This window comes from Panthera onca, chromosome D4 (genome assembly GCF_046562875.1).
Source record: "Panthera onca isolate mPanOnc1 chromosome D4, mPanOnc1 haplotype 2, whole genome shotgun sequence".
Classification (NCBI taxonomy): Eukaryota; Metazoa; Chordata; class Mammalia; order Carnivora; family Felidae; genus Panthera; species Panthera onca.
In genome coordinates this window covers 58345356-58357447 of record NC_138351.1, presented here as the reverse complement: position 1 = coordinate 58357447, position 12092 = coordinate 58345356, and the positions used below count along the sequence as shown (strand labels likewise).

At 41.5% G+C, this 12092-nt stretch overlaps 1 protein-coding gene across 1 annotated transcript; it reads left to right on the top strand.

Moving 5' to 3' along the window:
• Positions 1-6961: 6961 nt before the first annotated feature.
• On the top strand, positions 6962-7927 carry LOC132663822 (olfactory receptor 13C7). The gene has a single exon (XM_060610400.2). It carries the CDS (start codon positions 6968-6970, stop codon positions 7925-7927), a length of 960 nt encoding a protein of 319 aa, XP_060466383.2. The 5' UTR covers positions 6962-6967.
• The last annotated feature ends 4165 nt before the right edge of the window (positions 7928-12092 follow it).

The window sequence follows — 12092 nt, the reverse complement described above, 5'->3', positions numbered from 1 at the left end:
TAAATCCAGAGTGGGACTAGAGATTTTGTAGTTCTAACAAGATCTCAAGTGATGTCACTACTGGTCTTAGACTACACCTTGAGTAGCAAGTACCTAGAATATGCTGGCAGAAGTAGTCTGGCACTGCGGTTGATTTATTAATTTGCTTTTCTGACTGATTTATATATTCTTGTTTGAGTAATAATTTTGAGACAACTAAAATATTCAGATGTATACAGTAATCCCTAAAGCAACCACTAGAAAAGAGATAAAGCCAAAAATTCAATAGATGAATTAAAATGGAATTAGTTCTAAGAACTATTCAATTAACCCAAGAGATTTCAGGAAAGGAATAAAAGAGGAACAAAAAATAGATGAGATAAATGGAAAACAATAACAAAATAGTAAATCTAAACTAATCAATGATTACATTAAATTGAAATAGATTAAACATACTAATTAAAATACAGAGACTATCAGACTGGGTAAAAAAGAAAGACAACTTAATTCTGTCTAAAAGAAGCATTTTAAATATACAGACACATCTAGGTTGAAAAGAAAAGGATGGAAAAATATATCAAACAGTTAGCTGGAGGATATATAAGTATCAGATAAGGTAGACTTGAATAAAGTATATTACCATAAAAAGAGACATTTCAGGGGCGCCTGGGTGGCGCAGTCGGTTAAGCGTCCGACTTCAGCCAGGTCACGATCTCGCGGTCCGTGAGTTCGAGCCCCGCGTCAGGCTCTGGGCTGATGGCTCGGAGCCTGGAGCCTATTTCCGATTCTGTGTCTCCCTCTCTCTCTGCCCCTCCCCCGTTCATGCTCTGTCTCTCTCTGTCCCAAAAATAAATAAAAAACGTTGGGAAAAAATTTAAAAAAAAAAAAAAAAAAAAGAGACATTTCATCATGACAAGGTATAAATCAGGAAAACATAAAAATCATAAATGTATTTCATCTAGTAACAAAACCTCAAAATAATATAAAACAAAATATGGACATAATTAAAGGGATAGATAGGTCCATAGTCAGAATGGGAGATTTTCATATCTGTTTCTCAGTAATTGATAGAACTAGACACAAAAATAAAAAATTAATTCACTATGGAATATAGACCTAAACATAAAAGCTAAAACTATAAACCTTTTTATATAAAACATTGAAAAATATCTTTGTGACTGGGGGTAAGCAAAATTTTCTTTGATAAGATATGGAAAAGAGTAACCAAAAAAGAAAAATTATAGAATTCATCAAAATTTGAAACATGTGCTCAGCAGAAGACACTATTAAGAAAATGAATATGGAAGCCACACACACTGAGAGAATATTCACAATACACACATCTGACAAAGACTCGTATCTAAAATATATAAGGGGAGCACCTGGGTGGCCTAGTAGGTTAAACATCTGACTTCAGCTCAGGTCATGATCTCACAGTCTGTGAGTTTGAGCCCCGCGTTGGGTTCTGTGCTGACAGCTCGGAGCCTGGAGTCTGCTTCGGATTCTGTGTCTTCATCTCTCTCTGTCCCTCCCCTGCTCACATTCTGTCTCTCTCTCTCTCTCTCTCTCTCAAAAATAAACATTAAAAAATAAAAAATAACATACATAAGGACTCCTACAAACCATTATTTTTAAACACAACAACAAAGTATGTAATGAGCAAAATACTTGAACAGATAATTGACAAAGCTATATGAAGGACCAATGGGCAAGTGATCAAGTGCTCGATATCATTAGTTATCAGGAAAATGCAAAGAAAATCACAATGAGACCGCTACACATCAATCAATTTGGCTAAAATTTTTAATTTTTTAATGTACATTTATTAACAAGCTGTGCTGTGCTGTGCTGACAGCTCAGAGACTGACACAGGGCTCAAACCCATGAACCGCAAGATTATGACCTGAGCGGAAGCCAGACACTTAACTGACTGAGAGGTTGGCTAAAATTTTAAAGATTGACAACACCGAACACTGATGGGAATGTGATGCAGTGAGAACTCTTGTACATTACTGATAGGAGTGTAAAATGGTGTACTTTGGCAAAAGATCTGTCTGTTTCTTATAAAACTAAGTGTATATACCTATGCTATGACCCAGCAATCCCATTCTCAGGTATTTAGTCAAGAGAAGTTGAAACACATGTCTACAAAAAGACTTGTATGAGAATGTTAATAATGACTTCATTCATAACAGCCAAAACTGGAAAACAGCCCAGATGTTCATCAGCAAGGAGAATGGGTAAACAAACTGGGATATCCATATAATGGAGTACTACTCAGCAATAAAAAAAAAAAAAAAAAAAAAAAAAGGACAAACCACTAAATCATTTAACAACATGGATAAATCTTAAAAACATTCTGAATAAAGACTTAGGCAAAGAATAGTTACTGCACGATTCTATTAATATGATGTTTCTAAAAAGGTGAAAAGTATTAAAACAATGGAAATTGCTCTGGGCATGGTGGTATTGGGGACTGACTGGGAAGGGGCATAAGAAAACTCATTACAGTGGTGGAAATATTCTCTAATTTGATTGGATTTGGGCTACATAGTGTGCACATCTGTCAAAACTCACCGGATCATACACTCAAGGCGTATATATCTCACTGTAAGTAAAATTTACTCCCCAAAAGTGAACAGATTTCTATCAGTCTGCGTAAATGTATGGATTTGTTATCACGACTGCTATTGACAAGGCACAAATTTGTGTAAAGAATTTCCTAGAACCTTCAACACAACAGGAAGGTGTATTCTATTGGTGGCTTGTTATTGCATTTATTACTGTTACTTTGCTCTAAATCATAGTGAAAAGCCCCTGTCACAAGGTCATTTGAGGGCCCAAGATTCCTTGTGCCATGTGATCTGATGATAGGGACTGGTTTGCAGGATGGCTTTGAGTCATGGTTTCACCATATATTTATTTAGTTACTGTTTAGTTACTGTATGCTATTTGTAAAATCACTGTGGAAGGAATGCTGTGCTTACTTCAGGCTCATGTCTTCAGTGCTACTGAACATGTCTACAATGATTTATTGTCTTCTTACTTCTGAAAGGATGATACACAAGAGGAAGCAACCATGTCCTGTGTAACCCCCAAGAGCTAAGTGAGAAGGAGGGTGATAGGCAAGCTTTGGTCCAGAATGAGGAAAATCCTTCTGATCACTAATGTCCTCTGGCAATGAGATAGCCTTTTGGGAAAACAGAAGGTTCCCTTTCACTGGGATGTGTCACCTCTTCTAGATGTGTCACCTCTTCCTTTCCCTAGCTTCTTCCTCACAGCTCACTCCATGAATCCATTTATTTATTTATTGTTATTTATTTATTGTTGCAAAACAAATTACTACAAAACTTACTAGTTTAGAGGAACACACATGTATTGTTTCATAGTTTTTGTAAGTCAAGAATCTGAGCACTGATTAGCTGGGTCTTTCGTTTCGGGGTCTTTCACAAAACTATAATGAAGATGTTGACAATGGCTGGGATCTCTTCTGGTGGTTTCATTGGGGAAGAGGGAAGAGTTTTATTTACAAGCTCACCTACGTGATTGTTGGCCATGTAACTTGAAGGTAGTTGGTCTGAGGATCTCAGTTCTACACTGTCTGCCACACAGTTCCTTGCCTCAGTTCCTGCCCTCAGTTCGTTGCCACACAGGCCTCTCCAATCTGACATTTTGCTTCATTAAACCCAGAAAGACAGTGTAGTCTTTTGGTTAGAATCAAGTCACTAAGAGAAGGGAATTACACAATGCCATGAATATCAGTAGGCAAGAAAATTGAGGGCCATCTTACAGGCTGCAGCCAGACTCTACCCACATAGAAGACATAGAATGTTTTCCCTGGACTTTGTTTTCTTTTTTTTTTTTTAAGTTTATTTATTTATTTTGAGAGAGAGAGAGAGAGAGAGAGAGAGAGAGAGAAGCTGGGGGACTGGCAGAGAGAGAGGGAGAGAGAATCCCAAGCAGGCTCTGGGCTGTCAGCACAGAGCCCTACACAGGGCTAAAACTCATGAACTGTGAGATTGTGACTTGGGCCAAAATCAAGAATTGGATGCTTAACTAACTGAACCACCCAGGCACAACTTCCCTGGACTTTGTTCCATATCTCTTGTTCCATGATGCTTTCCAAACAAATGACTTTTTGAAGCTATGGAAGAAATACTCAAGCCCAAGACCTGTGCCAAGCTCTGTCCCCAAGATGGTTTTCCTTTTCCCACCACCCCTTTCCTATCTCTTCATGTGTAAATTCTCCCTCATTATTCAAGGCCTGGCCAGAAGTCTCGTCTTTCCTGAAGTCTCCTTAGGGTTCTCAGTGGAAGTTCCCCCCAAGTGTCCAAAGCCATGCCCTTGAGCACTTGATACAGAAGCATTATGCCTGCAGCTGCTGGTTCCTTAATGCCCCAAACATAGGCTGTTTATAAATAATTCATACCTCTCCAGCTGCTCTTTTCAAGAATTTTAAGCATTTTGAAGTTTGTAGACATTCAAGTAGGACATGGAAATGGTTCCCTCAATATTCTTCAGTGGCCTAAGAATGGAAAGTTCTAGCAGGAACAAAGGGAAGAGAAAAAGAAGTTTTCCTAGAGTGCTTTCAGCATAATTAGATCCTGGGGACATTTTCCCAGAAGTATAAAAAGTTTTCTGACTTTGTATGATTCCATTTCCAAACTTTTAATCACTTCAGGGAACACAATAGTCCCAATTACAGCACTGATTTCAAATCGCCTTCTGCATGTACTGGTTGTTCCTTTGGAGATTGTGCCTAAAGCACAGAATCAAGACAGATAGGATGAATGGTTTTCATCCCTTCTTCAAATCAGAGGTGGACATCTCAGCCTGAGCCTTTCAAAATAGCGTTGCTATTTCTGGCCCATGCACTATTCCCAAGCTGTAGGGACCCTTTTTCAGTAGGTTCCTGATAAAGGTAAGTGAGAGTTCTTATCAGAGTAATACTCAACCTTTCGTTAGCACAGTAACATTTCCAGCTTCTCACTTGATTTTTCAAAAAGGTTGGGACTTGAAAAGGGAAGACATGAAGTAGTTTCAGTGGTATTGCAAAACTGAGGGCCACACAAATATCTTCTTCCTGGATTAGAAAAACCTAGATGGCAGGAAGCCTCTGAAACTTTTCAGTCTCATTTAATGTGATCATCTAATTTTAGAGACACCCCTGGAAATGAGATGGTTCCATGGTTTCAGAGCCTCTTCTGTATCTCCATGGAGCATTATCCACATAGTAGCCATGGAAATGGCTGGAGTTGTCCCAGAGTTAGGCTCCAGAGGGGACCATTTATATTGCCTGCAATGTAAATGGGATCTGGAGCTGTGCATCATTGTAGCCTGGCCTTGAAGGAGCCTCACTGGCTCAGCAGCCCAGACTTCCTGAGCCCTCCTTCCCCACTTCAACAAAAGCAGTTCTGCTTTATATTTTAGGGCTCTGAATTTAAGAAAGCAAAAAGTTCCCTTTCCTTAAAAAAAGAAATTATCTTTACTAAAAAGTTTGAACACCATTGATCTCTTTTAATCCCAACACAGAATAGGGTAACCTAAGGATGTAAGAGAGGGAAGGAAGTACTGAAGTCTAAACAACAAGTTAGAAGGTTAAGAAGAATATAGCCCAAATCTCTGGCTTACAGACCTGATGACTTTCCACAAATTCACTGCAATTCCAGAAGGAAGCTGAGTACCACCGTATGAATAAGGAACTCTTAGGAAGCTGTCTTCTTGGTTCAATGTGAAGAAAAATTTTCTAATACTCTAGAGCTCTGCAAATAATGGAGTACACCATTTAGGAATGTAATGAGCTCTTCATTCTTAGAAGATATCAAGCTGAACCTAAAAAGCCATGCATCTGTGGGGCATAGAAAATGATCTCGAATGGGAGAGAGGGTTGGACTAGATTACTTGGGGAACAGAATCAGTGACAGAATATTAGTCTGAGTGACGTATCTAGCAGATAAGTCAAAAGGCTCAAGGACTACTAATGCTCACTGATTCCTGTATGGATGCTCACCTAGAGGAAAGGTGACCCAGTAGAATGATAAGAAAAAAAGCACTGCTCTACTTATCTAAGAGAACTAGATTCCCATAAACTGTGATTTCACTCTGCATCTTTAGAGCCAGTCCTGTAGCTTCGTGGAACATCAGATTCAAACTATTTGGGATGTATTAGCATTTCCAGAGCACAAAGTTACTTTGAGACTCCCTCCCACCCAACACACACTTGTCTTTCCATCTCTTTTTGTCCTTAAAAGTCCAGCTGGATTTTATATTACCAAAGAGCTTTCTGTGACCCTATTTCCATCAATACCCTGGGTGCCCTTATGGATACTCTAGTCTCTTCTGAATCTTTTGCTTCCCTTTCCTGTTAAGTTGTGAGCTCACTTAAGCCTTGGTTATGAAGCACCCCTGTTCCTCATAGGAACTGTCATACCCACTTACTGGGTGCTCAAAAAGTAGGTGGAAGGATGTTCAGACACAGATGGATGGATGGAAAGCCCTGGAGCCAGTGTTGCCCATGAGAAAGGAGATCTTGGGAACAAGAGTATGTTTTCTGTGAGAATGACCTGGAGAGGAAATTAGTTGTGGATTCACAACTAATCATTTCACTAGTAACGGGCACAAAGTTGGAGAGCATGGAGCAAACTTAATGTCACTTTTCTGATCAAAGTTTAATGAGATGAACTGCCATATGGACATAGAACCAAAAAAACCTGAATGTGTTATGTGTCTTATCTCTGATCAAATTCATTAAATTATTAGAATCACCATTTTAAACATTGTAAACTTGATGTCCTATGGTCCCAAAGTAATTTCTGATTTTATTGCTTCTTTTTCTTGGAAATAAATAGAGACTGTGGGCTTTTAAGACTATTATCCAATCACTCAGCCTAACTGGAACTTTAGATCATATGCCCTCGGCCTATGCAGGGCAAAGAACATTGAGTTTGGATACCTGGGTGTTTTCCTCTGTTGAAGGAGGAGACATACCATGGAAAGTGTCAACCAGACTGCCTCTGTGACAGAGTTTATTCTCCTGGGACTCTCGGCCCACCCAAAGCTAGAGAAAACGTTCTTTGTCCTCATCCTCCTGATGTACTTGGTGATCCTGCTGGGCAATGGGGTCCTCATCCTGGTCACTGTGTCTGTCTCCCGCCTGCACACGCCCATGTACTTCTTCCTGGGGAACCTCTCCTTCCTGGACATCTGCTATACAACCTCCTCAGTTCCCCTCATTCTCGACAGCTTCCTGACCCCCAGGAAAACTGTACCCTTCTCAGCCTGTGCTGTGCAAATGTTTCTTTCCTTCGCCATGGGAGCCACAGAGTGTGTGCTTCTGGGCATGATGGCATTTGATCGCTATGTGGCCATTTGTAACCCCCTTAGGTACCCTGTGGTCATGAGCAAGGTGGCCTATGTGCCCATGGCTGCCAGCTCCTGGGTAGCTGGAAGTGCTGCCTCCATGGTTCAAACGTCCCTTGCAATGAGACTTCCCTTCTGTGGGAACAACATCATCAACCACTTTACCTGTGAGATCCTGGCTGTCCTGAAGTTGGCCTGTGCTGATATCTCCATCAATGTGATCAGTATGGGAGTGACAAATGTGATCTTCCTGGGGGTCCCAGTTCTGTTCATCTTTATCTCCTACATCTTCATCCTCACCACTATCCTGAGGATCCCTTCAGCTGAGGGGAGGAAAAAGGCCTTCTCCACCTGCTCTGCCCACCTCACAGTCGTGGTCGTCTTCTATGGGACTATCCTTTTCATGTATGGGAAGCCCAAATCCAAGGACCCCCTGGGGGCAGACAAGCAGGACCTTTCAGACAAGCTCGTCTCCCTCTTCTATGGGGTGGTGACCCCCATGCTCAACCCCATCATCTACAGCCTGAGGAACAAGGACGTGAAGGCTGCTGTGAGAAACTTGGTGAGTCAGAAATGCTTCACCCAGTGAGGTCTGGAGGACAAATGTCCCTGTAGTTCTGTGCTCTTGGCTGCCTGCACCCATGCATCTCAGAAGAATGTGTCCTCCAAGGAAGATAAATGTGAAGAATGATTACCAGAAAACAGAATTCCATATGCAATGGAGAACTTTGGCTGTTACTGGACCCAAGTTCTAAAAACAATAAAACCTAAAACCTGATGGGGTGGGACTTGAAGGGTCGGAAGTGGGTGCTGCTGAAAACACAAATGATTTTGCTGGTTCCCTTTTGCGCACGTGTGAATTCACCCTTGTGAGAAGTTTGCCCATTTGTTTTGGGAAAAACAGCTTAGTGTACCTTTGAGTTACATAAATATCCAAGATCCTTCTCTGGAAAGGAGGCAAGGAAGACAGCGTGGGGCAAAACTCCATGGCAGAATAGTATAAAAAATTATCAGCATTAGAGATAAAATGGTACTCTTTCAATTTTGTTTTTCTTAGTGGCAGGATTGAGACTGGAGATGAGAATGAAGTTGGCTCTTTCTTTCCCCTGAGGCTCAGATGAGTTGGGATCATGTAGATTCCATGTAGAGTATTTCCACTGACAGCAAGTAAGCTGGATCCTGCAAATGCATGTGGAAGTTCTTAGCCCAGGAGTACTAATAGCTGGTATCTGGTTTTAAGCTTAATTTTCCTGCTGTCAGTAAGTCTTATGTATTTAAGTACACAGTCTGGCCCTACAGTCCAGAGAGTTAGAAGATGGACCTATGGGGGAGAGCAGAGCAGGAGCATCATGTGACCAGCAGAAGATGGAGCAAGGTGGCTGACTGAGGAGAAGTGGAATGATAAAACTGAAAGGCAGAGCCAGTTTACCATGCACCTAAAAAGGGGTCCAGAGGTGTAATGTGTGATGATCTCAGTCACTAGAGATACAAAAAGGAGCAAAGCTACTAAAAGGAAGTGAACTTTGAATGTCTCTTTTTCCTTGAGGTAACTGGATGTCTCTTTTTTTTTTTTCCTGAGAATCAAAATTTTCTGATGAAAACAAATTCTCCCTGCTTGCCTTCCTTGGGTGTCCTGGGCTTCTCCTGTCCGGGATGTGGCCAGCCACCCTCTTTGGCCCCACAGTGCTCTCCTGGCCACACTGGTCAGAAACGTGGACACTGGTCACTGCCTATGTGAGTCCTTAGCCTCTCAGGCTGCTCCTGTCTCACCATTTCAAACCTGGTATTATTTGTCTCATTCTGGTGTGAGTTTGCCTATCTTCATTGAGCACAGAGCCTATCTATGTCCATCTTAGCTCACTACAGAGAGGATGACATCAACTTGGGATCAACTCCAACCTTCGTAAGTCAAGAATTGACCTAAAAATGAAACATACTTGTAGAGCAAAATTCCTTTTCAATATCACTAGTTTTGACTAAGAGAACTGTAACTAGTTTCTACCCAGATCTTTCCATAGGACTCTACAGAACTCCTTCAGCTGCCCAAAGTGCTGCCATCAGAGAGCTTTCAGCTGGCAGTCTTCTTCAGGAATTAGCTAAAGAGTGCTCTTAGCTGAAGAGTGGACTCACATAAGGTCATGCCCCCTTCCTCAAGGCAGCCCATATCCAATGATTGACTGATGAAGAGATATAAATGTCTTACCCCCCCCCCCCTCAGGATAACTCTGAAAGGTGGCCTTACTGCCAGAGTTCCCCACAGGGTTGACTGAGGCCTTTGTTGAGACTACATCACAGGCCAACTCCTCCCTCTGCCCAATCTGGCTTTCTATCCTCCCTTCCACCAGTATTGATCCCAAGAGCACTCCCTAATAAACATTATGCACCTCAGTCTCCATACCAGAGTCTGTTTCCTGGCAAACCCAAACCGTGTCATCATGCAAACTCCATTGTTTATGTAATACATATATTCTCTCTTCAGAATCTATGGACCAACCACCTCCCCCCTACCCCGCTGGCAATCATTACAAAACTCATGTAGAATAGTTGTGATGTGGGAAACAAAGGCAGAGAGAAATGTGGATAAAATTAAATTTTCCTACAGCTTATAGCCCAATGACAAGTCCTTGAAACAGAGTGACCTTCCTCAAGGAGCTCAGTTGCCTCCATGTTGACACTTTGCTGAGGAACAAAAGGCAATCTTAGCTCAACCCCTCAAGATCCTGTGAGTCTTCTTTAGCATATGAAAATTCCTTTGGAAACTTCCTTTATCTCTACTCCCCCTAAGATATATGTTAGCAATCATTCTCCAAACATATGGGCCACTGATACACATCTAAAGGGTCTCATGACTAAGGTTTTACTGGAGAGTAGTAAACGATCTTATCCTAACAACAGCTAGCCCCTCAAGGTCCTGGAAACTTTGCTGCCAAATTCCTTAGAGACTTACGCTATTCCTAACCACCCCCCCCCCAAACTTGAAAGTATATAATCAGTCACCCATCGCAACCCCAGTGCAGCTCTTTCTGCCCATGGGTCCTCCCCATGTTTTAATAAAACCACATTTTTTGCACCGAAGACATCTCAAGAATTCTCTCTTGGCCATCATCTCTGAACCCCTTCAAACTGCATCAGTTGTGTTAGCATCAGAAGCTTTAGAACCAGATCTTAGTTTCCAATTCCTCTATTTATCAACTTACTTTGTAGTTTGTTTTATTTTTTTTTTTAATTTTTTTTTAACGTTTATTTATTTTTGAGACAGGAAGAGACAGAGCATGAACAAGGGAGGGTCAGAGAGAGGAAAACACAGAATATGAAGCAGGCTCCAGGCTCTGAGCTGTCAGCACAGAGCCCGACGCGGGGCTAGAACTCACGGACCGTGAGGGGCGCCTGGGTGGCGCAGTCGGTTAAGCGTCCGACTTCAGCCAGGTCACGATCTCGCGGTCCGTGAGTTCGAGCCCCGCGTCAGGCTCTGGGCTGATGGCTCGGAGCCTGGAGCCTGTTTCCGATTCTGTGTCTCCCTCTCTCTCTGCCCCTCCCCCGTTCATGCTCTGTCTCTCTCTGTCCCAAAAATAAATAAAAAACGTTGAAAAAAAATTTAAAAAAAAAGAACTCACGGACCGTGAGATCATGACCTGAGCCGAACTCGGCCGCCTAACCGACTGAGCCACCCAGGCGCCCCTGAAGTTTGTTTTATATTGTAGTTAACCTCTCTGAAATTGGCTTACTACCCCTGTCCTGCCCACCTCCCTAGTTCAGTGTTTCCCATTCCCATTTTATTTGCCATGAACCACATAGAAAATAATGAATTTGTATGGCACCCTGGGATAAGTGGATGGGTCTATTCATGATGAAGGAAATTAACCTGGGGACTTAGGTCACAACATGTCCTGCTTAGTGACCCCAGGGGGACTCAGCTTGGCATATCTGGAGCCTATGGCATACTAAGTAGAAAGCTCTGCCAGAGGCAGACACGTTTCTTCCTTAGCATATGATGAGAGGACAGTCATGCCCCTTCTCCTGGGCACAGATGATTACATTCTTGACCAAAACAAAGCTAATCATATTTTCTCTCCAAGGAATATGAATGTGAATATAGAGACCCTTGTTAGTTGGCATAGGGCTCTTGAGCTGAGAGACCACATAACATAGGACTAACGTGGCCATGTGTCTTGCAAGAAAGAGAAAGCTGGTCTGCAGAGAAATGACAAATAAAATGCTCAAAGAGCATCATATAATACATGACCTAAGACTTAGAGAATTCCTCTCTCTTTCATTTTATGGAAAAATTTAAATCTAGAGAAAAGTAGAGAAGATAATAAAACAAATCCTTAGGTATTCATATCCAGATCCAACAATGATCCATTCATGACCAATCTTGTTCATCTATATGCCCATGAATTATTTCTCCCTTTCTTGAATTATTTTGAAACAAATCACAGATACCCATAGCATATCATCCTTAAGTATTTCTGTATTTACCTCTAAAAATGACTAATACTCTTATAAAATATAAATCAACCCTAATTCCTTGATATCATCAATTATCTAGGATTATATATTTCTCCAAATGTCTTATAAATGCTGTAATTATTTCAGTGTGTGTACTTAAACTAAAATCCAAATAAGACTACACATTATGATTAGTTTGTTTTACTCTTTGGTTCCCTCTCTCCTCTCCAATGCCCCTCTTGCTTCCCCCTCCCCCTCTCCCTCTTAATTTCCTCTTAATTTGCTAGATCCAGCTCACAGAACTC